Source organism: Mauremys mutica, chromosome 1, assembly GCF_020497125.1.
Source record: "Mauremys mutica isolate MM-2020 ecotype Southern chromosome 1, ASM2049712v1, whole genome shotgun sequence".
In the NCBI taxonomy this organism is placed as follows: domain Eukaryota; kingdom Metazoa; phylum Chordata; order Testudines; family Geoemydidae; genus Mauremys; species Mauremys mutica.
Window position 1 is genome coordinate 253,438,142 of NC_059072.1, and position 25,684 is coordinate 253,463,825.

General features: G+C 45.3%; 1 protein-coding gene across 2 annotated transcripts in view; it reads left to right on the forward strand.

Annotated features, from left to right (window-relative positions):
• Nucleotides 1-25,684, forward strand: part of GAS6 (growth arrest specific 6) — a 69,456-nt gene that overhangs the window by 42,289 nt on the left and 1,483 nt on the right. For both annotated transcript variants that reach the window (XM_045007274.1, XM_045007265.1), the window contains 8 exons: nucleotides 2,729-2,854; nucleotides 3,983-4,104; nucleotides 5,632-5,750; nucleotides 6,169-6,358; nucleotides 10,579-10,743; nucleotides 12,484-12,652; nucleotides 14,815-14,987; nucleotides 16,674-16,902. In XM_045007274.1, the coding sequence (XP_044863209.1) occupies nucleotides 2,729-2,854; nucleotides 3,983-4,104; nucleotides 5,632-5,750; nucleotides 6,169-6,358; nucleotides 10,579-10,743; nucleotides 12,484-12,652; nucleotides 14,815-14,987; nucleotides 16,674-16,902 (1,293 nt within the window). The remainder of the gene's footprint in view (nucleotides 1-2,728; nucleotides 2,855-3,982; nucleotides 4,105-5,631; nucleotides 5,751-6,168; nucleotides 6,359-10,578; nucleotides 10,744-12,483; nucleotides 12,653-14,814; nucleotides 14,988-16,673; nucleotides 16,903-25,684) is intronic.

Consider the following 25,684-nt stretch of genomic DNA (forward strand, 5'->3'; position numbering starts at 1 on the left):
GCAAAAAATGGATCTTACAGCCTTTCTTGCATAATCTCATTTAAGATTAACTGTTGTTGAAATGCCCTGGTGAGGGCAGACAGCAACGTTACAAAGCAGTTTAGGACAGAAAGTGAAGCAGAATGTCATGTCCAGTTGAAGCTACAGGGTGAATGTTATGTCCACAGAATTTAACTAATCCAGATTTCAAATGTCTGCCTTTTGCGTGCTATGCCATGGGATCAAGTGACCACAAGTGGCCAAGCCCTCAGCTCTATTTATCTCATTCAAAAGACAAATTATGTATCAAATTTTTAATGTGCTGCCACATAATTTATTTCATAACGGTTCAGTCATCCCTGCTTATAAGAACCTTGGTTTACACACAAAGTACAGAAAATAGAGCCAGGCATATGCAGAAGCTCCAGCACAATAACTTTATCAACCCAACATAAATACAAGATATGGAAATTTCCTGCAATATTTTTGGGAGCTCTCACTGTATTAAGTTTATGTATGTAATTCCATCAGGGAGGGTGACCAGAAACTAAGAACAGTAGGGGGTGATTAGGCAAATTCAGTAAGGTTGTAACACTTCTAGAGAAGTACCACCACCTGGAGATGCTTGTATACTAGTTCAGACTGGTTTCTCCAGAGACAAACAGACAAAGAAAGATTTTTGATAAATAGCGTGAGTTTAAACACACTCACGGGTACACACCTATGGGGATCACCCCACTCCCCCACCGGGACATGAATGTGTGCTGTTTTCTGATCCGGCAAACACAGGAGTTTCTGTCAAAGGGGGGCCCCCAATCCTTGGGAAGGTTTTTGGAAGGACTTTGGGCTACTGAGGCCCCATAAGACTGATGGATGACTTTTGGTAAGCGTCTAGCATGCGTATAAGAACTCATTATTGTTTTTATATGTTTTGTCTAGAATTCTTTCACCTTGAGAATAAAGGTGCTTGCTTATAAAGAGCTATGTGGTACCTTGTGACTGCAGGCAATTTCAGCTGTTCATAGCCTTTGAAGAGGAAGCAAAGCACAAACACTGGCCTGTTTATGCAGTCTGGCTTGCTGGGGATATCACACTGTAGGCAGGGAACTGCAGTCTGGAAAAACCCCGGTCAGGAGGGAGAGACGTGGTATCTACCCAGTAGAGATGACTGCTGAGGAGCCTAGAGTGGGTGACCTCGAGACATCACAGAGGCCGAATACAAGTGCAGTTGTCCTGAATCATTTCCAATGCACACTGCCCCCTTTCCTGACAGGAAGAGAAACTGATCATAAAAGCAAAAATAAGTGGTAGTTTTTCAAGACAAGATCCTCAGCTGGTGTAAATTGGCATAGAGCTGTGCTGATGTACGTCAGCTGAAGGTCTGTCCCCAAAAGTATAGTTATAAATGGGAAGAACTCCCTTTGAAAATTGCATGTAAACACTCATAGCCTGGAGATTTATCCCTGAAACAGCTGATATTTTATATGTAGTGTCAATTGTATCTGAATGTATATTTTTATCTTTCCTTACTTTTTGCCACTCTTAGCTTTCCATCTAAGCTTGTGCCTATAGTAATGATGTACCCACACTAGGGGGGGAAAAGTGATTTTTTTGGTTTGGTTTTTTTAATCATATTTTAGCTCAGTTGAGGTAAAATCCTAATGTGCACAAGGCAGTTGTAGTTTTAACACGTTACCAGGTCGAGGTAGACAATAAGCTCTGCCTTAGTATTTACCATGACCTGTTAGCATATGTTAAAACTACAACTTTGTTCACATTAACCAGCACCTGCTGAAAAGTGGCTTATTTTTCCTCCATCTAGACCTAAGGGGAGTATGCCTCCCTATAGCAGAACCCCCAATACTCTTAATCTGATGCCTAATTTGGTGATTAGATTATAGACATGCACTCCTTTGGGCCTAATTCACAATAGTGCAAAGGGGACACATTGACTTTGAGTTGTACCCATTATTCCAGCTGTGAAGTTCGCCTTTTGTCTACAAGAAAATGTTCTGTTTAATGTAGGTTTATTAATCCAATATGATGACAATAGAACAAAAAAACTTGCCATTAAAGACACATGTTTAATTATAATAATAATAATATATATATGCCACAGGTATCTTTGATTTAAAATGATATGCTTTAAGTGAAATTTGAGAGATTGTGTTTGAAAGAGATGTGGGAATTTTATAAAGTAATTGAAATTGAATTACAAATGGTTAGAGGCTGAGAATTTTAAAAAATTACATGCATTTTATGAAACTGTATGTTAAAAAGAGAGAGCAGGGGAGAGGAGAAACCTATGTTTGTTAAAATAACATTTCTTTGATTTTGGATTTCAAATCTGTATTTGTTTCACCAAAAGTAAAACTGATCCTCTATTTCCTGACTGTGTGCTCTTTATTGTTCCACAGTTTGTAGCCCTGTCAAACTTGGCAACTGAGTCTATTTTCTCAGTGTTTTCCCTCCTGGCTCACTTTGCATTCCTCTTCCAAAGATAGCCAATGGCTTGAAGAGAAACCAACAGCTGTTCTTGGGAAGCCTGTAATCACTTCCTTACTGGCACTGAACAGCTTTAATATTTATCAGACCAACACTGTAGACAAATTCTCAAGGATATTAGTAAACTTCTCAATTACCTAAATAACTGAGAAGACAATTGACCACTGCCATACTCAAAACTTGCAAACATTGAAATGATACTGATGTGAAATAGCCCTGTGTGTTTGACTGTTTTTTTTTGCAGACATAGATGAATGCACAGTATCAACAGGCATCTGTGGAGAAGCTCGTTGTAAAAATTTAATAAGCTCGTATGCATGTCTGTGTGATACAGGCTACAAATATGATAACTTAAGCAAGTCTTGTCTAGGTAAGTGCATGGAAATAATGGGATTAATTCCATGGTAACGTTTATGAAGTTCTGTGATGATGTAAAGCACTATGGAATTGTACAGTACATTTTATTAATCTTCCTTTGTTTTTAGTTCATCATTTAACCACTGTAGGTCGGTTGCCTTTCAGTGCCTGTGAGCAACTATGTCAGGTTTTCAGTCATCCTTGATGGCTTGAATAAGACTGTACAAAACAGACTGAGACTTCTTGTATTGACAGGCAGTGATCTGGCTGGGATCCAGACAAATCTGTTCATAGTGTTGTCTCCATATGTGGTGGCAGAACGCTACAAAGCAGTAGTTGTTGTTTAAAAATCTCTCTTAGTATTTAGCTGCACTAGGAGTCCTGTGTAAATAGCTTTGTGTACAGCTCTGTAAGTGTTCCAGGACCAGTGTTGCTTCCAGCCTTAAGCCTGAGTAGCTTACGGATATGAATTTCACACGAGCCGTTACAGAGTGTGAGGGCTTCTTTTTCTTTTCTTTTTTTTTTTTTTTAATTTAAATAGCTACATATATCCTTGGGCAACAAATGTGACTTTTCCCCCCCATGATCTCTGGAGTGAATGAGAAAACGCAAAAGGAGGAAAGAAAATAATGGAGACATCTCATTAGTATTGTCAGCTCCTTGCTGTTTATTAAGGACCCAGTTCTGCTGTCATTATACTTACTTGCATAATTGCTACTCGTCATGCTGACCACAGCTGGGCTGTCAAAACAAGTAAGATCTACTCAGTGCAAGAGTACCAGAATGGGCCTTATGAGGAAGCATTGTCTAGCAGTTAGAGCACAGGGCTATGAATCAGGAGACCAGGTCATACCAGGAGTCAGGGTTCTGTTCTCAGCCTTCCCATGACTCACTATGTAACTTTGAGCAGCCAGAACTTATTTGTAAATCAGATCCCTTAGCTGTGAAATGGGGATGATAATCGTTCCTTACCATGGAGGGGTGTTGAGGGTTAATTACTGAGTGTTAAGCACTTTTAGATCATCAAATCAAGATGGGCTATAGAACGGCAAAAATATGATACGGTTTGTAGACCATTTGCTTAAAAAATTGATCAGTATTTTTCATTGTCCCCCCTTTCCCTTCGCTGGTGGGTGTATAGATGTGAATGAATGTGAAGAGAAACTCTGTGAGCAAACCTGTGTCAATTCACCAGGGAGTTACACCTGTCACTGTGATGGCAAAGGGAGAGTTAAGCTTTCCCAGGACATGAACACCTGTGAGGTATGTTCTCTTTCATTTCAGTAACTGAAAAACAAAAAGCTTTGAAATAAGTGTGCTTGGATTAAATAACTCAGAAGGCTGAGTCCAGCTGTCCAGGTTTACTTGAGTTGGGTGGTAGATACCATAAGATAGGGGTGGGCAAACCTTTTGGCCCGAGGGCCACATTGAGGTTGCGAAGCTGTATGGAGGGCCGGGTAAGGAAGGCTGTGCCTCCCCAAACAGCCTGGCCCCTGCCCCCTATCCGCCCCCTCCCACTTCCTGCCCCTGACTGCCCCCCTCAGAACCCCCGATCCATTCAACCCCCACCCCACCTCCCCGCTCCTTGACCCCTGACCGCCCCCTCCCAGGACCCCTGTCTCTAACCACTCCTCCGGGACCCCGCCCTCTATCCAACCCTCCTGGCCCCTGACTGCCCCGACCCCTATCCACACCCCTGTCCCCTGACAACCCCTCTGGGACTCCCACGCCTATCCAACCACTTCCTCTCTCCTGACTGTCCTCCTCAGAACCCTCGACCCATCTAACCTCCCCTGCTCCTTGTCCCCTGACCACCTCCTCCCAGGACCCCACCCCCTATCCAAACCCCCCTGTCCCCTGACTGCCCCCCCCAACCTCCGCCCCATCCAACTGCTCCCTGTCCCCTGATCGCCCCCCCCCGGGACCCCCTGCCCCTTATCCAACCCCCTGCTTCCCACCCCCTTAACATGCCACTTGGAGTGGCAGGACAGGCAGCCGCCCCACCTGGCTGGAGCCGGCCGCGTGGGAGGGACAGCAGGGGAGGGGCCGGGGGCTCAAAGGCCGGGCAGGACGGTCCCGCAGGCTGTAGTTTGCCCACCTCTACCATAAGAGGCTGGTGTCCTGTCTCCTCCACCCCCATAGGAAAGGGGTCTTGTTAGGGTGATGAGGGAATAGCTTATTCAAGACTTATCTTCCTAGGATCCCACTGGCTAAGCATCTGTTGCCCCATTCCACAAAGTGGATGGCAGTGGAAGCATCGTGCGTCCTCTACTTAGCTGTAATTTACATCTATCTGCATAAGGTTTTCTGAATTAGATTCACTGAGGATGGTGTAGAAATCTAATGGCGTGGCCTAAGTTACGGGGTAGTGCTTTCACTTTTTGTTGTGTGCCACGCTCCCTTTATGATTTTTCCCTTTGGCTGAGGCAAGCAGGAATCGCTGATACTTTGCATGAATGCAAAAGGCACCCATTAGCAAGTTTTTTATAGTGGACTTTTTTCTGAGGATGTGGATTACAATGGAAATTGTTCTTTAATGTGTACATATAATTATTTTTGCTATAGAAAAATATGCTCTCAGGGGAAGCAGGGGGAAATGAACTCATTACTAAAATTACAGTACTGTAGTCTTAGAGCTTATCAGCAGTTGTTGTATAATAATTGATCAACAACTGTATCGATGTCATCATGAGTGTTTGAGATTTGAAAATAGCAAAGGAAATTTTATTGTCTTCTTCTTTCGTTAATGTATGAGCAAATAATTAGTCTACAAATATGTTTCGATTATAGGATATTATACCTTGTGTGTCTTTTGCTGTTGCGAAAAGTGTTAAATCTCTGTACCTGGGGAGAATGTTCAGTGGTACACCTATTATCAGACTACGCTTTAAAAGGAAACAGCCCACAAGGTGAGAGTGCTTTTAGAACTGCAGCTGAACGTTGTGTGTCACTTCGGTACATGTATGGAATTAAAAAACCACTTGAAACTAAAATTATTATTATTTGTTTGTATGTATTATGGTACACCTGAGAATCTTGATCAAGGATCAGACCCCTATTATACAAAGCACTGTACAGACAAGTTACCAAGCAGGGAGTCCTTGCTCCAGATAATTTGATAATCTCTGAAATATGACAGTGTGTTCTCTATTATTATTTTCATAATATATCCTCCACCTAGTTTAGTCTTTTAGAAATGAGTTAAAAGCTAATACTTTTTAATACTTGGTTCTTAACTGTCTGAACTGATGCTCTCTGTATGGAAAGCACACAGTGGTTTTTTGAATTCTGCATAACTAATTTGTTTCTTGACACCCATGTGGTCAGACTTGTGGCTGAATTCGACTTTAGAACCTTTGATCCTGAAGGTGTCCTTTTCTTTGCTGGAGGCCATCAAGACAGCACATGGATAGTCTTAGCTTTGCGCAACGGACGGTTAGAATTGCAGTTGAAGTACAATGGAATAGGCCGTGTGACCAGCAGTGGGCCAGTTATCAACCATGGCATGTGGCAAACAGTGAGTATAAGCTGCTTGTTTCATGGATGTTACTGTCACATTGTTTGATTCTTGGGCTGCTTCTAAAATCTGTTCTCCAAATTCCATCTCAAATATCATGCCAAATGTTCCACTAGATATAGAGACTCCTACCCACGGGTCTCCCCTCCATTTCTCCACATGGTGAATAGCAGCTGGGAGGAGCCTTCACAGCATTGCCTCTTGACTTTATCATTCACTCAGCTCTGAAACTTGTACTCTGGATATTTTTCCCCCTTATTTTCTCATTCCCCTTGGTTGCTGGCTTCCCTTGCATCCCATCCCTCTTACCACTGCAGCACTTCAGCAGTCCATCTTCATGCTCCCTACCCATCCTGCTTCTCTCACCCTTCCCAAATCCTTTCACCTTTTTCCTTTCCTTCCCTTTATTTCCCATCTTTGCCCCTGGGTCCCAGCACCAACAGTCCCTTCTTCCCCTGCTGCTTAAAACCCTACATGTCCTCTTCCTCCCCACCCCCCAATCTTTATTTTACATGTATGAAACCTAAATAAAACATATATATGGGATCCTTCCACACGGGCCAGCCGCAGGTGTCTAATTGCAGTGTAGCCATACTCTAAGGCCTTTATCCAATATCATTAAAGTCACTGGGTGCTTTGCCATGGGCTTCGGTGGGTGCAAAATTAAGCCCTGAGTTTGTACCGTGCCTAGCCCAGTGGGGTCTCAATCCTGACTGGAGTCTTCAAGTGGTAGTGTAATACTGATAATAATAGTCTTACTATTTCCCCTTCAGCAGACGAAGGGACAGAGAACAGTTTATAAACAAGCAGTATCATCAGAGACAAGTGAATGTTCTACCTCTTGGAGGATAGTTTCCTCTTGTATAGATGTTAAGACATTGTCAAGATTGTTAGACCAAAAATTCTACAGTACCTGCCTTGGTAGATGCTCTTACTTTGGCAACAATATGCTAAAAATATATGGAAGGATAGATCAATGTTAAGAACTGGTGTTTTAAACCAAAGAAGTTATTTACGTGTGTTACAAAATAAAGTGGCACGTGAATCTGTGGTGGCAGAGAATACATGCGCCCCTCTGTTTTGCAATTCAAAGGAAAATGGGCATTGTGTGCTGTTTTTAATGTTTATTACAAGCATTGGGAAAAATCAGTTTTAAAAAAATCACCAAAACGCACTGCTTGATTGTTAGGGCTGAAGGTTAAACAGTTGTCAACATAGCTTATTTTTTTGGCTTTCTAACTAGAGCTGGATGAAGAGCTGATTTTTCTGGTTCACTGGCAGTTCTGAAAAATTGGGGAAAAAGTTGGTTTGGTTTGAACTAGAACTATAAATTCAAAAAAAATATATGGCACATCAAAGAAATGGACAAATATTTCAGTTCAGGTCAAACAGAATGCTTTGTTCTTCTGTAACCTTTATAAAAGCAGCAAAGAATCCTGTGGCACCTTATAGACTAACAGACGTTTTGGAGCATGAGCTTTTGTGGGTGAATACCCACTTCGTTGGATGCAAGTAGTGGAAATTTCCAGGGGCAGGTATATATATGCAAGCAAGAAGTAACCTTTGGGCACTCACCTGTGATATGGGAGACTTAGGTTCACCTTTCCCCTTTGCCTAATGGGGAGAAGAGATTTGAATTTGGCTTTCCCACCTCTCCAGAAGAGTTCCTCAGCCGTTGGGCTGTGGAGTATTCTAGGGCAAGGCACTCTCAGTCTCTGCTGTCGAACCTGTTTCATGATGTATAACTAATAGTCATTGGAGCAGGGACTTGAACTTTAGTGAGGTTTCTGAATACTAGGTCTAAGCTCTTTTGGTGTGGGGCTCTCTGTCTCTCCTTTTGAAGCTGTTTCACTTTTTGTTTAAAGGAACTGAATAGTGGTTGGGCCAGAAAAAGAGACTACTGATTTTTTATTATTATTATTATTTATTTATTTATTTATTTGGTTTGACTGAAGCAATAGGTTGAAAACACAAATTTGCAAATAGTTTTTTTTACTGACTCAGAAACTGCATCTTTTGGTGAATAAAGTATTTGTCCAAAAAATTTGCCTAGCTCTATTTCTAACCCCCCTCAGTGCCTTTTAGTCTGTTCGAGCCTGTGTGCTCACTTTCTAGTAAAGAACAGACAGGGTGGCCGGGTGTATGAATGGACCACCCAATTACAATGCAAACCTCCTTTCCTTTGTGATGATTTTTGTTGGACTAGATGACCTCCTGAGGTCCCTTCCAACCCTGATATTCTGTGAATAGGAGCACTTCACAATTAGCATTTGCCATCTAAAGATCTCAATGCATGTTACAGCCATTAGTTGATTAACCCTTACAGCACTCCCGGTAGGTAGGAGTGGCATTTCACCTTTGTGGTGGAGTACAGCCAGAATTTATTGAATCCAGGCACATTTTAGGGCCAGATGCGAGGAACACCACATCCATTGAAACTGTTGTCTCTTGTCTGGGGCAGGGACCATCTTTCAGTTCGGTGTTTGTACCGTGCCTGGCACAGTGGTGGTGTGGTCTGTGACTGGGGCTTCTAGATGCTACCTTTTTACAAACAATAGTGATGATTAGCGTACTCAACCTGGGTTCAAGTCCCTTGCTCCAAATCAGGTGGGAATTTGAAAATGAGTCGCCCACATCCTAGATGATTGGCCTAACCACTGGCCTTCTGGGTATTCTGACACAATCCCCTGCCCTCAAAATTCCTGATATGATTGCCCTGGCTGTCTTCTGCGAGGCCGAATCCAATAAGTGTACTCTGAGAACTCCTACTGGATCAGCGCCTGTTACAGAGATAGGCAGGGAATCCTGAGTTTGACAATCCCATCAGGGTTTAGGTATGAGTGGGGGTGTTGAGCAGCTCAACAGCGTCACGACTTAGGCAGTTTTGTGCATGCCAGCAGTGGGAACTTAGGCACCATGGCGACTTTACAGGGAGAATCTTGTGCACCTAGGGAATTTAGGTATCTCCAGGATTAGGTGGTAGGGCAGCGGGAGTTTTGAGGATCTAACTGGTGCTTAAATGTTGGGTCTTATGCTCCTAAAATGGCAGTTGGGCACCTACGTTTCTTTGTGAATCTAGCCCTTAGGCAATTCTGAAAATTGTACCCTGAAGCATTAAGTTTGACACACCTGTATTTGTCAGAACCACAGGTTCAAATCCTAATAGGATCAACTCAGCCCTTCGACCTTCTGAAAGAGGGGTGTGTGCGTATGGATGTGTCAGAGAGACATCTAGATGAGAATTTAAAGTGAGATAACTGCAGTCCTTTCTGTTCTGAGTAGATGTTAAAAATCCCATGCCACTTCTCAAAGGAAAAGCATTTGCCCTAGTTTCCTTGGCCACAGTTTTCCCCAACTCCCATTTTTGTTCTGTGTGTTGCATGTCACTTTTGTGCCTGACTGCCTCCTTTTCTCCCCGGAGGTGGCTGCATTTCAATGGTACTTTATGTATGTGGGCCCTGATTCTGCAGTGAGACGCATGCAGGCAAATCCTTGTGCCAACCTGGCGTCCCACTGAAGTCAGTTGGGTTTTGCATGGACATAGGGATCTGCCTGGAGATATGTCATTGGAGGATTGGAGCCATAGTTTGTAAAGCTCCTTGGTATCCTTTTGGAATGAAAAGCACTGTATAAATATACAACTCTTTAAATACTCTCTCAGATATGAAACCTTTCTTCTTTTGTTCTTTATTAAGCTGTCACTGTTCCAAGATGGGACCCATTTCTGTCCTGAAACCATCTGTATTATTCATTAATTACAGGTCCAATAAGAAACGCTCCCTTATCTGTCCTTTTAGCTTTTCTTTTCATCTATGACTGTAATAGAAGGAGGATAATAAATAACTTGTTACTGCAGTTAGAGTGTTACATCTCCAAAACACTGTATAAACATTAAATGATTAATCCACTCATATTATAGACTGTGTTCTCTGCCTTTTGCAATGTTGATTTCAACTTGAAACAAATGTGGGTTTTCTTCTATTTGTTATAAAACAGGTGGGTAGAGCCTACTGTTAAGACAGCACAAGTTATCAAGTGTTTTGTTTTTTTAAATCAAAAGACAACATAAAATAGATTGTAAAAAGTTAATGAAGTGGGCTCGGCACAATAAATATTTTCTTAGCTTGAGGATTTCATTAATTGTGGCTGTACTCTGTGACTTTGCAGATACTAAACCTCTCTATCTCTGAATATTCTTATTTACACTTTTATTTCTTTAGATCTCTGTTGAAGAACTGGAGAGAAGTTTGTTTATAAAGGTCAACAAGGATGCAGTTATGAAAATAGCTGTTGCAGGAGATCTGTTTACTTTGGACAAAGGACTGTATCAGCTGAACTTAACAGTAGGAGGCATTCCTTTTAAAACTAAAGACCTTATTCAGCCTGTGAGTACTGCTCTTAATATTCAGTCATGTTGGTACACAGAGTGTAGTGGGCCTGACTTTTGTAGCTTCACTTACAACAGGCTACCTTTATAGACCCCAGTGGAGTAAGTCCTGATTTACGGCAGGCTAAGTGAGAGACAAATCAGGCCCAGTGTGTTTTTGAGGAGGGGAGCTTTCCTTCCATACACCAGCAGAGTGCTTAATGTTGAAATATGTATCATGCCAAACTTTTATTTCTGCTAACTTTTTAGCATCTATTTTTAGTAGTGAGCTTCAGGCACGGTAGCACGGGCGGTTTCTCACCCTATAAAAGGCTTTTTACTGGCTTGTATGTGGTTGGGGTTTTTTTTGTCCCTCATGCTCCATCTTCATGAAAGTCAGTTACAGCTAAGAAACCAATTCCCTTTTTTTCTAATTAAGATAGATACTTTTATAGGAATGAAAGTCAAGACACTCCTTGGATGTGTTTGATTGAGACTTGGGACTATTTTTGAAAGCTGTTAAATTAATGTAGCCAGAATTCCCATGTAAGCCAACAGCGCCAGAAGGTTTATATGAGTTATTGTTCAAATAGCTGCTGTTCTACCTCTCTTTTGACTGACTTGCCACCTTGAACAATGGGGCTGGGTTTTATTTGTTTTTAAATAAAGTGACAACCTTGTGGCCTCAAGACTGGAAATGTAGCAACCTAAGGAGGTCTCTCCTCCCCATGATAAGTCGCTCAGGGTGATTGCCACTCTGAATGTGTTTCAACTAGAGGTGTGGTCTGAACATGGGCCTGGGAGCCAGAAACCCCTGGGTTTTTATTCTGTATCTGACACTTACTTTCTCTCTGAGTGTGGATGCTGTTACTAATCTAGCAGCTTCAAGGGAGCCTTTGGTCTACTTGCTTTCTCACATTTTAATGCTAGAGTTTAAAATATAAATAAAAGCTGGAATTAACAAGGGGGGTGAGTGTACGCGCGCGTGTGTGTGTGCGTGCACCCAACTTTTTGCTCTTAGCCATAGTTCTTTTACATCTGTCTCTGGTCGCAGTACATACCACTTGGTTATTTCTCATTAGGTTCAACACATTGTCTGATGTGAGCTTTTTACGGTGAAATGTGTTATAATCCATTACATATAAATGCCCTCTCTAAGGAGTTTCACATGGATTTATACATGGCTAATCTCTAGGGGATTCTTAGAAATAAATGGCACTAATGATGTGCAGCATGTAGAAGTGGGTAACACAGTTACAAAGGCAAATTTAGTCCCTGCATGAGCCATACCCCTGCTCCCCAGTGGAGCTTTACGGACTTCAGTGGAGGTCTGCGTGGGCACAGAGCATAGGCACTGACTTGCTAATTTTCCTGGCCGTGCTTGACCCTCCACTCCATCCCACTCCACTCCTTTCCCCAAGGTCCCACCCCCACCCAGCCTCTTCCCATCCTGGCTCCATCCCTGTTCCACAGCTGCCTTGCCCTCACTCCGTCTCCTCCCCCCAGAACTTCCTGTTGAACAGCCCTGGAGCACCCACAGCGTCGGTGCCTATGGCACATAGGTCTGCCTGTATGGATGTCATTGCAGGATTGGGGCCCAAGTCTGTTTTGCTGTGGTTGCATGTTGGTAAATGTGGTGAGATTATTTTCCCCACACCATTATATAGTTTGATCTTGTGGAACCCTCTGTGCCCATAGTCCTCTCTTTGTTTAACGCAGAATAGCAACTCAAGGTAAGATTACTTCTCTGTCTTACAAGATAAACCCTCGGCTGGATGGTTGTATGCGGGGATGGAACTGGTTGAATGGCGAAGATACTACTATCCAAGAAACAATAAAGCTGAATGACAAGATGCAGTGCTTCTCAGTGGCAGGACGAGGATCCTTTTATCCTGGCAGTGGTTTTGCTATATTTAATTTCAATTATAGTAAGTGCTTTTTTTTTTATCATTGTCATAGTGTGCTGTCCATACCTATGTATTCAAATAGAATAGAAATAACAGTTGTAAAATCATAATTCTAATCATAATGTAGAAATTAGAAGGATGGCTTTGTCTTTGTTTCAGATTCTTCCATTTATACTTGTCCACAGAAGAACTAAAATAGACTATTGACATTGGTAAAAGTTTTAAATGCTGACAGACTTGATTACAAGTTCTCCTCTCCTAATACCTTTTGTGCAGCATTATGTGGATTTTTCTGTTTTGCTAGTATAAATTAGAGAATATTTTATTAGGTGGCTGTCATGCTGTTTACAACATAGATGCAAGAACGGCCAAATAGAGTCTGGCATCTGAAGTGCAAATGAGACCACATTCTTAACAGAGCTGTATTCTCAGAATTTACATATTTATATTCATTTATTATAAACAATTATACTTTTTTTTTGTTTAGTAACAGTAAAAGGATGTAAAGACACCATTTATCTTATTTACAGCAGTAATAAATCAGTATTGTCTATGACCTTGTCGAGACAGGCCACATCTTGAATACTGTATGCACATCTGGTTACCCATCTCAAAAAAGATACATTGGAACTGGAAAAGGTACAGAAAAGGGCAACAAAAATGATTAGGGGTATGGAACAGCTTCCATATGAGGAGAGATTAATAAGACTGGGACTTTCCAGCTTGGAAAAGAGACGACTAAGGGGGGATATGATAGAGGTCTATAAAATCATGACTGTTCTGGAGAAAGTAAATAAGGAAGTGTTATTTACTTCTTCTCATAAGACAAGAACTAGAGGTCACTAAATAAATTAATAGGCAGCAAGTCTAAAACAAACAAAAAAGGAAGTATTTTTTCACACAACGCATAGTCAACCTGTGGAATATTTTGCCAGAGGATATTGTAAAGGCCAAGACTATAACAGGGTTCAAAAAAGAACTAGACAAGTTTATAGAGGATAGGTACATCCATGGTTATTCGCCAGGATGGGCAGGAATGCAATACCATGCTCTGCAATGTCCTTAGTCTCTGTTTGCCAGAAGCTGGGAATGAGCGACGGGATGGATCACTTGATGATTACCTATTCTGTTCATTCCCTCTGAAGCACCTGGCATTGACCACTGTTGGGTAGACAGGATACTGGGTTAGATGGACCATTGGTCTGACCTAGTATGACCGTTCTTATGGTATGTGCTTATGGAAATCATGTAAGCCTCTTTCTTTCTAGCCAATATCAGATTTAAAACTAAAAAGCTAGAAGGGTGTCAACAGGGTCTACTTCTGAGTTCAGCATGAGACCATTTATGGCAAGCTAAAATGGCTTCAGAACTTCTGATTGGCTTGTAAAGGGATAGTGCTCGAAGTGTTCTATTTATATTTCTTCAGTTTTGTTTTCATGTTTGTGTGAAAGTGTTCTGTTTCCTCTGTGTCAGATTTGAAATCAGTCCCTCAATCATTTTGTAAAGTTCAAGAGATCTTGCAGCAGTTCTGAGAATGTGATGGATTGATAGCGTGGGCGGTGGGTGAACCATGGGCTTGGGGAGGCTAGCCCCTTCTGCCTGATGCCCTGTCCCCCCTCCCCCCAGTCCCAGGCCACTGGAGAGCCTGCATCCCTGGAGCACCAGGTGGTGCGTGCCCCTAACCCAGGAGTGCTGGGTGGTGCAGCTCCAGTGTCGGGGGCCCCAGCCACCCCAATTCCTGGCCACAGGCTAGCCTCCCTTGGCCCACCCAGCGGGCTTCCCGGAAGAGGAGGCAGTCTGCCTGGGGTGGGGCAACCAGCAGCAGGAGGGGGCCTTGGGGCGGAACATGGATGGAGCCACATGAGGCTGTTTGGGGAGGCTCATCCTTCCTCAGCCTATGCTACGCACTGCCCATGATTGATAGCCCTTGAATCTCTATCCTTTTTTTAAAAAACCAAAACCCTCAACATTGACTTTTGACTTTCTGAAAGGCAGCGGCCCTTTCTGTAGAGTGTAACAAGGCAGAGCTGTTACCATTTTCCTTTCTGATTTTATACACTAACACTTGGATTTTTTCTGGATCAAAGAGAAGTAGCAATCTGTCCATATGCTCTTCCATACATAGTCGTCTTGTCTGCCACTTGGTCAATCATTGTTTTTTTGACATGCATCTCTCTCTGTAGTGCAACCATCTGCTGGAAATGAAACTGAAAGGAATTGGGAAGTAGAAGTAAACACTGTAATTCGGCCAGCAGCAGATACCGGGGTACTGTTTGCTCTGGTTGGTGAAGAAGCTTCAGTCCCTTTATCATTGGCTCTGATTGACTATCATTCCACAAAGAAACTTAAGCAACAGGTACAAGCTTTAATCTTCTACTGGTGTAAAACAAAAAGATCCCTTGATTTTTTTAATCAGAATTTCTAGGGCCATTTTCAAAAAATCTGAAAATTTGTGCCTGCCATTTTGTGTATACATTTACATTCACCAGTTCAGAATTGTATATGCAGATGTTTGAATGTCATCGGAGGACAGGAATTCTGCTTTTTGTGGGGACAGTTTTAGAAGGAGGGTAGACGCTCCTTTGAACATTTGGCCCTTATAAAGGATATTGATTCAATAGCAGATATCTCCACACTGACAATATCTGCTCAACCTCTTGAATTTGAGCCACTATCCCATTTTGTTATCCGAGTCTGAATTATACTATAAACTCCTTTGTACAGAGACTTTGTGTTCTATAGTGTAAGCGCATAATAACTCCACTGTAGTCAAGGGAGTAACACAGGCCTAACTTCAAAGTCCCATAAACAGTATAATCAATATAATTTGTTATATTCAGAATATAGGGCTAGATTTTGCTGTCACAGTTCTGAAGTAACTCCACTGAAATCAGTGAGCCTACTTCTCATTTACACTTAGGGCTTGTCTTCAGTACTGGGAGATCGACGCTGCTGCAATAAATGCAGCGGGTGTCGATTTAGCGGGTCTAGTGAAGAGCGCACTCTGGTACTCCAGCTCCCTGAGAAGAGTAAGGGAAGTCGACCGGAGAGCGTCTCCCATCGACTCAGTGCAGTGAAGACACCAGGCTAAGTCGACCTAAGTTACGTTGACTCCAGCGACCTCATTCACGTAACTGGAGTAGCGTAACTTAGGTCGATTTACTGTGGTAGTGAAGACAAGCCCTTCGGCTGCTCAACATCACTCTGGTAGAGAGACAACTCATGGGAGGGGCACAAAGGGTCAATTGCCCCTCAAGCAGATGTCCCCGGGCGGGGAGAGGGGTGGGGGGCCAGAACCTCTTCCAGCCACGTTGCCTGGGATGCTGCCTGGTGCAGCACAGCAGCTGCCTGGGAGAACTCCTGGCTGTGACAGCAGCAGGCTGCCCCTTGCCCAGGCTCAGCTTCTGGGGGTAGGGGCCAAGCGAGTCGGAGCCCCACCCCTATCCTCCCAGGATGCTCAGAGTTGGCTCCTGTCTCCAGAAGTTGAGCCTGGGCAGGGAGCAGGCTGCCGTAATGTGAGGTGGGGACAGGGAGAGTGCGGGGCCCCAGGGTGGGGAGGAGTCACATGGAGATGTCACGTGTCCTCCTCTTTAGCTGGCGCCCCCCTCCCAGTATGGGGCAGCACCAGTCGTCTATCCTTAAGGCTCCTTTGAACTGCCAGAGTGGTGGTGTTTACAGTGCTGTTGTCGCTGTGTTGGTCCCAGAATATTAGAGAGACAAGGTGGGGGAGGTAATGTCTTTTGTTGGACCAACTTCTGTGGGTGAGAGAGACAAGCTTTCGAGCTGCACAGAGCTCTTTGGGTGTGCTGTTCATGTAAATGAGTATCAGACCCAGACAGTGGAATTACGCAAGGTATAAATCTAGTGTAAGTGAGCTCAGAATCTGACTTCCAGTGGTGGTAATATAATCAGTTCTTTGCTGGCTCTGTAAAAAGCCTTCTAAACAGCTGCAGTCAGGAGCATTATGGAACAGGAAAATTGTAAGTGTGTCTGTTTCAATTTGTGCCTGTGCCTTCACTTATTGCGCTCTTTTGCTATCCAGTTCATTATCTTGGCCATGGAGAGCACAGTTGTGTCCAGACTGGCAATAAATGTTTGTGATGATCAGGAACACTCTGTGAACATCTTCATCAGCAAGGGGCAGTTATCGCTCACCGTGGATGGGACTGCAGGACAGAGTGAATTAAGCCATTCCCAGCTACAGGACAGTATGTTTCTCTTGGAGGGCTACCTGCAGTCATCTGTGAAGACATATGTGGGAGGACTGCCAGGTGATTATCAAGTTCTGCAAAGCAGAATGCAGGTTCTAACAAAAATAATAGTACTGGTGATTGGAAAAGGGATCAAATGTGTTCGTTAGACCCTGAAGTCAAACACTATTTCTGCCTAAGTGAGTTTTGTTGTGCATGAGTAGGTGCAAGGAGAGCACTTAGCATTGATACCCTGGGTTTTTTTTTAAATGTTTTTGTTGAATGACTATATCAACCTTTTTGGAGAGGAGGAAGCAAGATTAGGAATGTTGGTTGGGTTTCTTTTTGGTCAGCAAATGGGGTTACCTGCTCAAAGAAGAGCTATGTGGAGGGTCACTATCAGTCTGGCACAATCTGTGGCGATTATTACCTCAAATGTGTGCAGCCCTGAATTAGCATCACCTTCACATAGGAGTCTGAGATCAGTATCAGATAAGGACCAAAACACTTAAAGGTGTAGTCCAACCTTTTGAGGTTCTCACTCCTTTTGTCTCCTAGCCTGGCAGACTGAGGGTATGGCTACACTTGAGAATTGCAGCGCTGGCGGAGGCTTTCCAGCACTGCAATTAGTAACTGTCCACACCTGCAGGGCACATCCAGCGCTGCAACTCCCTGGCTGCAGCCCTGGCTGTACACCTGGGTCTGCTTGGAGTATAACGATTGCAGCGCTGGTGCTACAGCGCTGCTCGTAAAGTGTGGCCACACACCAGCGCTGTTATTGGCCTCCAGGGTATTAGGAGATATCCCAGAATGCTTTTAACTAAATTACTCTCTTTGTTTTGTTATGCTGCCTCTCTTTGTTTTGTTGTGAACTTGGGGCTCCGGGAGCTGCTTATCTAAAAAACAAACACAGCTCCTGTTTGCTGTAATCAATCTGTAACTGACTGTGAACAATCAAATGAGATAACCCCCTACTTTGCTGTGAATGAGGCAGGCAGGGGGATGAGTGTTTGCTTGAGGATAGAAACAACGGGGGCAGGGGGAGAAAGGGAGTCCGTTGGAGCAGCTGCTTATCTGGTCTGCAGGCTGTTTGCAGTTAAGAGTAAGGGGTCGGGAAAATTTTCTGATTTTGCAAGGCAGGGAGCTAATACACAGTGTCGGCTCCAAAAATCCACACTCTCTCTCTCCCCCGGTCCCTGTCACACTCCACCCCACTCCCCTCTTTTGAAAAGCACGTTGCTGCCACTTGAACGCTGGGATAGCTGCCCATAATGCATTACTCCCAACAGCGCTGCAAATGCTGCAGATGTGGCCACACTGCAGCGCTGGTAGCTGTGAGTGTGGCCACACACCAGCGCTTTCCCTACACAGCTGTACGACCAGCGCTGTAACTCCCAGCGCTGCAACTCTCAAGTGTAGCCATACCCTGACTCAAGGCTCCATGCAGGCTCTTGGTACCTCTAGCTTTCTGTTGAGTGGGTGACCCATTCACCTCACCTCTGTCGGAAGTCTTAGAGGCTCATTGCTGTGGTTCTGTAGCTTCTCTGCTGATGTTGTCATCCAGGGAGCACTATGTGTCAGAGCATCATGTCATTTCCAGCCAGGGACACCCAGGGGGCACAGCATAGAGGCTGCCACAACTTCTGGCTTTTTCAGCAAAAATAGAGCCTCTGCAGGAGTCACTTCTGTTCTCTGCCTGGAACCTGACAGATTGATCTTTGATTTGAATAAAAGATTTGGCTGTTTGGGGTTGTCTCTCATTCTGGCTGAACTGGTTTACCACTCCCTATTGCTGAGAAATGCAAATGAGGAAGCACTGGAAAAGCATGTCTCTCTGCATAATAGTAGTTACTATCTGCAGTACTCACAGCCAGACAAAGTCCTGGCCTTGTGTGTCAACTCCATGTAATACGGGGAAGAGGGGCTGGAGCAGTGCTGGCCTTGTGGTAGGTGCTGCAGCAGTTAAGCCAGCACAGGGCAGCTGAGGGGTAACATAGCAGGGTGCCCCTTTACTGCTGTTCCTAGAAGGAGTAATGTGAGCTTCCCCATAGCTCATGCTGCACAAAACAGTATTTACACTAGGAGACCTGGCTCCTAGGCATGCCAGAAGATGGGAGACCACACCCTCCTGGGGCTCTGGTGCGTTGGCAGGTGCAATAGCCAGTCCCTCCATCTAGCACTTAGCGGAGTGCCATACTGGACTGCAATTTTTGCCCAGCTGTTGCACCAGTAGGAGGTAACCAATGCTCTCTTTCATCACTGGTGCAGCAGAGGGCAGGATTTTCTCCTGAAAATTAGGAAGTGTCTGTCACACACTTAGAATGGAGGTAGCTTTTTGTGCTATAGTTCTCTAGAGTAGTTTGTTTTTAGGCTGGCTTTTGAGTGCAGTATAAGGTACATTTTCATTAAGCTCTAACTGGAATAGGTACATGTGCTAGGGCCGATCAAAAAATGGAGAGAAAAAAATCATGAACATTTTGTCATTTCCCATTTTTTCTTGAAATTTGGAACATGTTGACTAGCTGTATAGGGCTGGCTGAACACAGGGAGTGCGGCAGGGGAATGTTAGGGTTTTTTTCAATCAACGTTTCTATAAACATTTTCATAGAAAAATCAGCATTTGGAAATTTCTGTTTAGCTCTAACATGCATATATTATTCCTAACATTAATAATAGGACTCTTCTTTTGGTCTGTGTACATGGCATCTTTAATTGGTCTCTCTTCTATGGACTGTCAGAGCATTAGCTTGCAGTGCAGAAAGAGCTTTAATCAATGGAAGCTCATCCTTGGTCACGAGAAGTGGAATTTGTTTCCTTCATTGCAGGGAAACACTATTTACACTGCATAAATCCCACTAACAGAAATGTCTCTGAACATTTGTGTTGCTGCAGGTGCATGTCTTGCCCCACTGCATCAAGAACACTTACTATTTCTAATTGTGGTATGACAGCTATTTTTCAAATTGTTCAAGGCTGTATCAGCTGGAAATTTCTTCCTGACTCATCTAGTAATCCTGTATGCCTTGAAGCAGGAGGATTAAATGATTATTTTGTCTAGTGTAACAGAGGTCATTATGGCAAAGGATCCATTTTGTAGATCTTTTAAAATCTGAGCTGTGGCAACCATTTATTTTTCATAAATTCCAAGGCCAGAGGGAGCCGTTGTTAACCTCTAGTCTGACCTCTGTGTAACACAGGCCATAGAACTTCCCCAAAATAATTCCCAGATCAGATCTTTTTTAAAAAACATCCACTATTAATTTTAAAATGGTCAGTGATGGAGAATCCACCACAACCCTTGGTAAATTGTCCCAGTGGTGAATTACTCTCACTGTTTAAAAAAAAAATAAAAAAGAAAAAAAAATGTATGTCTAAGAGTGTGAGATCAGACTCAAAGTACTCCTGATGGAGTCGGCACTCACTCCAGCCCCGGAGCAAAGGTCTGACTCGGCACCCAGCACCGCGGCATCGGCGCGTAGTGCCCCGCCGTCAATGAGCTGGCACCGATCCCTGTCCACAGCCCTGGCCAAGAGGCCTAAGGAGGCCAGTAAAGGATGGTCTCCTAGTCCCTGCAACGGGAAGGACAGGGATGGGGGTGAGTTAAGACCCGTGCTGGACGGCTCATTTCCCCTGTCGGGAAGTTGGGCCTCAGCTCATGTCGGGCGATGCAGTCCACCCCGTTCCTTGCCTGGAAGCCCGGACGGAGAGGCGGGCCTTCATCAGCTTCAGGTGCCGTTGATGCCTGAAGCACTCCAGGCTGCGCGAGAGATCCTGATGCTCCCAGTGCCACCCGCACCGGCCCTGGCGGTGCCCAGACCTTGGGGTAAGCCCGCCTTGGGACCTTTCTATTTGCCCTTGCCCCAACAGTCCGCTCCCCATCACGGGGAACTTCCTGACACCATTCACCTGCTCGAAGCCATCATGCCTTGGAGTTAGGGAGACAGATGCATTGGAGCCCTCTACAGTCACCGGACCTTGGGCATCGGCAGTGGGATTCGAGGCAGACCTCACCGGTTACCTGGTACAGACCCACAGATGCACGCGCTCCCCAGCAGGAATGTCGGGACTGTCCCTTTGTGTCACCGGAACGCCATTACAGATCCTGGGAATGATTGGAGGACCGGAGCTGCAGGCCCCGCCAACGATCTCTGAGACATGTGTCACCGTATTTGGGGAGATCCCCTGGTGCCCGGACAGCAATACCTCCAGGTCCCGCTTGTCAGTACCGGTCTCAAAGCCGAGGCATGGATCACTGGTCTCCCGTCGTGGATCTGCCGAGCGCCACCCATCACCAAGGTCCCCACAGAGGTGCATGGCCTGCTCAGACCAATCCTCCTCTAGACGCAAGCGCAATTATCGCCACGCATGGAGTCGCTGCTCCAGTGGATCCAGATCACCAGGTAGCAATCGCTCCAGATATGGCTCTGGTATGGAGCAAGGCTCTACATCAGCAGGTCAGCCTTCCAGATCCTCGGTGCCACCTGCATCGTCGGTAACGAAACCTGCCCCATGGCCCTAGGCCCAGTGGTTGGCCCTGTGGTACCCCTGGAACCCATGGGGGTTTACCCAGCCCTCCCAGACTGCCCGCTCAGTGTTGGGAGACTTGGACAGGCCAATGGCCTCGATGACCCAACTCCCTCCAGTGCTTGAGGACCCAGGGGATAAGACCATGGAAGTCCATGAGGACCAAGGGGAACAGCCTGCTGGACCACCAATGGGTGCTGTGAAGCCCACGATACTGACCTCCTGTCATCACCAGATGAGGCCATCACAGAGCTCCCTCACCCGGTTCCTCAGGATGACGCTAAGGCAGACCAGGTGTACAGGAAAACCTCGTCCACTTGGCCAAGTAAGTTAGTCTCGTGGATAGCTTCCTACTCTCCAGGAGGACCTGCTGGACCTCCTCTGAGCAGGTACGCTCCTCCGGGTTCAACCATGGAGCATCCACACCGAGAGGTGTAGAGACTCGAGGTTGGGGTGTAGGAGCTGACTATGATCCCATGACAGCAGGTCCGGATGGTAGGGAAGGGAGGGGCTACCGCCATGTTCATGAGCATGCTGAACCAGTTCTGGCAAGGCCACACAGGTGTGATCATAAGGTAAAAGGTAATAATTGGAGATATACCAATCTCCTAGAACTGGAAGGGACCTTGAAAGGTCATTGAGTCCAGCCCCCTGCCTTCACTAGCAGGACCAATTTTTGCCCCAGATCCCTAAGTGGCCCCCTCAAGGATTGAACTCACAACCCTGGGTTTAGCAGGCCAATGCTCAAACCACTGAGCTATCCCTACTCCCCCTCATGATAACCTGTGTCTTCTCCTTCTTGATCTTTACTGGGACATGGCTGACTAGAGGGATCAGAAGGAACACATATATCAGACCCTTGGCGCATGCCAGGAGGAAGGCATCGGAGAGGGAGCCCTTGCTCAGGCCCTGCCAGGAGCAGCATCCTGAGCTCTCTGTGCTGAGGATAGGGTTGGCCGGGAGTCTCCCAGAATCGGCCTCAATTTCCGGGTTGCTATTGAAAGCAATCTGGGAGTTTTTAAACAAGCCAAAAGTCTGGCAAGGCAGGCTCCTTATCTGCCCTGGCTCGGCAAGGCTCCTGGAAGGGGTCGGCATGTCTGGCTCCTAGGCGCAGGCGGCCAGGGGGTCTCTGCGCGCTGCCCCCACCCTGGGCGCCGACACCGCAGCCAATAGGAGCTGCGGGGGTGGTGTCTGCAGGCAGGGGCCGCGTAGCTTTGTAGTGTGTACACCTCCCCTGTTTTGCCAGCAAAACTTCATAGTGTAGACAAGGCCTAACTCTGCTAGACACAAACCCATGGAATAAATAGAGATACTGAATTAATGGCTTTTTACAACAAGCTGTAACCCACTAACCACCTCCTTTGGTCTTCTGACTGCAGAGGTGTTAACGGGCAACTCTACCTTGAATGGTCCCTTAGAATGTGCTGTCTAGTTATGCTAAACAATCTGTTCCACCCTGCACTGAGCTGTGATGCTGGAAGTCCCTTTCCCAGACCTGAAGAAGTGCTCTGTATGGCTCAAAAGCTTGTCTCTCTCACCAACAGAAGTTGGTCCAATAAATGATATTATCTCACCCACCTTGTTTCTTTAATATCCTGGGACCGACAGGGCTACAATACACTGCATATCAAGAAGTTAATAACCTTCTCTGGAAAGGAGCTGAAGGCACTAATGCTTCCTAAATTATCTCACCCTTTTAAGAGAGCTTTAATGGGCACATAGAAAACCTTTTATTCAATGCCCACTAGTGGCCATATAAATACTGAAGCCGGAAAAAAGACAGAAATTTAGCACATGCCAATAAATTAGAAGAAAATTGTTAGAATTATAGAAATTAGTAATAATAATATCATCACCTAGCCTCCTTAAACACAGAGATTAAAAGGCAAAAAGCACACAATAAAACCATTAAATGAAAGCTTACTGAGATAAGTGTCCTCTTTTATGCCCTGAAGCCCACTAGCTTGTCTGTCTACAGTTTAGGCTAAGCTAAACAAGCTGGTTGCTTAACAGAAAATGATGAATTGCCAGAAACTCTGACAATGGGGAAGGAGGGCGGGTTGTAGAATGGACATGAGCAACACATCTCAAAGAAAACCAGTTACGGAACAGGTAGCTGTCTTTTCTTCTTCGAGTGCTTGCTCATGTCCATTCCACATTAGGCGACTCCCAGCAGTTCCCCTGGAGGCAGGTAGGAGTTCACGGCTGCGCAGATTGTAATACAGCTCTGCCGAACCCAGCATTGTCTCTGGCCGGCTGAATGATGGCATAGTAAGATGCAAACATGTGGACCGAGGACCACCTCGCGGCTCTACTGATGTCCTGGATAGGGATATGCACCAGGGAGGCTGCTGAAGATGCCTGCACTGTAGTCGAATGGGCCATGACAATTGGTGGCACCTTTGCTAGGTCGTAACAGGTCTTTATGAAAGAGGTGATCCAGTTGGAAATCCTCTGTGAAGAAACTGGAAGGCCCTTTATCCTATCCTCTATAGCGATGAAGAGCTGGGTCGATTTATGGAAAGGCTTGGCATGCTCCAAACAAAAAGCCACGATCCTCTGGACATCCAACGCGTGCAGACGCCTCTCCTCAGAAGTCTTGTGCGGCTTGGGACAGAACACTGGCAGGAATACGTCCTGGCTCACGTAGAAGGAAGATACCACCTTCGGCAGGAAGGCTGGGTGGGGCCACAGCTGGACCATGTCCTTATAAAACACTGTGTAAGGCAGTTCCAAGGTTAAGGCCTTAATCTCTGGGACTCGTCTCCCTGACGTCACCGCTACCAGGAAAGTGACCTTCCAGGACAAGTAGGAAAGGGAGCAGGAGTCCAGCAGCTCGAAAGGCGGGCTGGTGAGCCTGGAGAGGACCAGGTTAAGGTCCCACTGTGGGATGGGGTCCATACCTGTGGGTAAAGCCTCTCGAGGCCCCTCAGGAACCTGACAGTTACGTCATGAGAAAAGACCGTCTGACCTTGGATCGGCTGGTGGAATGCAGAGATGGCTGCAAGATGCACTCCGATGGAAGAATGCACCAGACCCTGGTTTCTGAGCTGCACTGACGAACATGATGCGCTGATGTGTGAGGGTGTCCCCCTCCCCCGCCTCAGAATAGGTCAGTGAGCCTGCTGTCTCCCCTGCTGCAGACACCCAGTCTCCTCTCCCTCCCCACATGCACTTCAGTTGAAAAAGTGGCTGGCAATCTACTAGGATGCCCTGGAACAATGAGATTAAGAAGCCTACATCATGTGACACTGTACCTGCCCCATGAGGCATTGTAAACCTTTCCCAAAGCACCTGCAGCCAGTTGCACAGTGGGATAGCTACCACAGTGCACTGCTCTCTGTGTGGATGCAAGAGCTGTTAGTGTGGCTGCACTCCGCCAACACAAGGAATTAGTGTGGACCTGCAACAGTGGCTTTAATTCAAGCGGCATAACTTTTGTCGACAAAACATTATAGAGTAGACAAGGCCTTACGAATTTAAGCTCCCAGGCTTGTCTTTTGAAAGTGTTGTGCAGGTTTCCCTTGAGGATGAGGACTGATAAGTCAGAGATCGAGTGATCACTTTATGAAAAGAGTTCCAGTATTGCCAACCTCTAATGTTCAAAAAATCATGAATCAGGCTCACCAACTATCATGAGAATGGCTTTAAAAACATGAGATTATGTAAAAATAATATATTTTTATTTGCCCTCTGCTTTTTGAGCCTTTAGGTTACACTGGAATCACATTTTGACGCTTTCTTCACAGCCACAAGGGCTAGGAACTTGCTTTTTCTTTAAGAATGAAGGTTGAAATCATCACATATCCACTTGACTCCAGGAGCTGGAACTTTAATAATTACCATACGTCTAATGACAAAAATCATGAGAGTTGGCAACACTGCCAGGTGATAGGGTGTTTCTGTCTTTTATCATGGTCCTGTGTGAGTTCCTTGTGATTTTCTGGTTTCACCCACATAGTTGTTGTTGGGGCATTTAGCGCACTGGATGAGGTACACTGCATGTTGTGATAGGCAATTGTAGGATCCATGGATCTTGAAAGGTGTGTTATTGGGGGGGAATGGGGGTCGTAGTGTGGAGAAATGTCTGCAGGTTTTGCATCTGTTCTGGCAGGGTCTGGTGCTCCTTTGAGTTGGTGTGTCTGCCACCAGACCCTGCCAAACAGCCCCAGTGGAGCCTTCCCAAAAATGGGGAGCTAAAGCTCCTGCCCTCTCTGGCCCCGTCCCCACTCTGAGGCCACACCCCTGGCCAAGCCAGAAGCCAGAGAGGGCCAGGAGCCATGGACCCTCCACCTGCTCAGGGCTGGGGGGAGACGAGAGCAGCCCCCAGCCCGTGTCC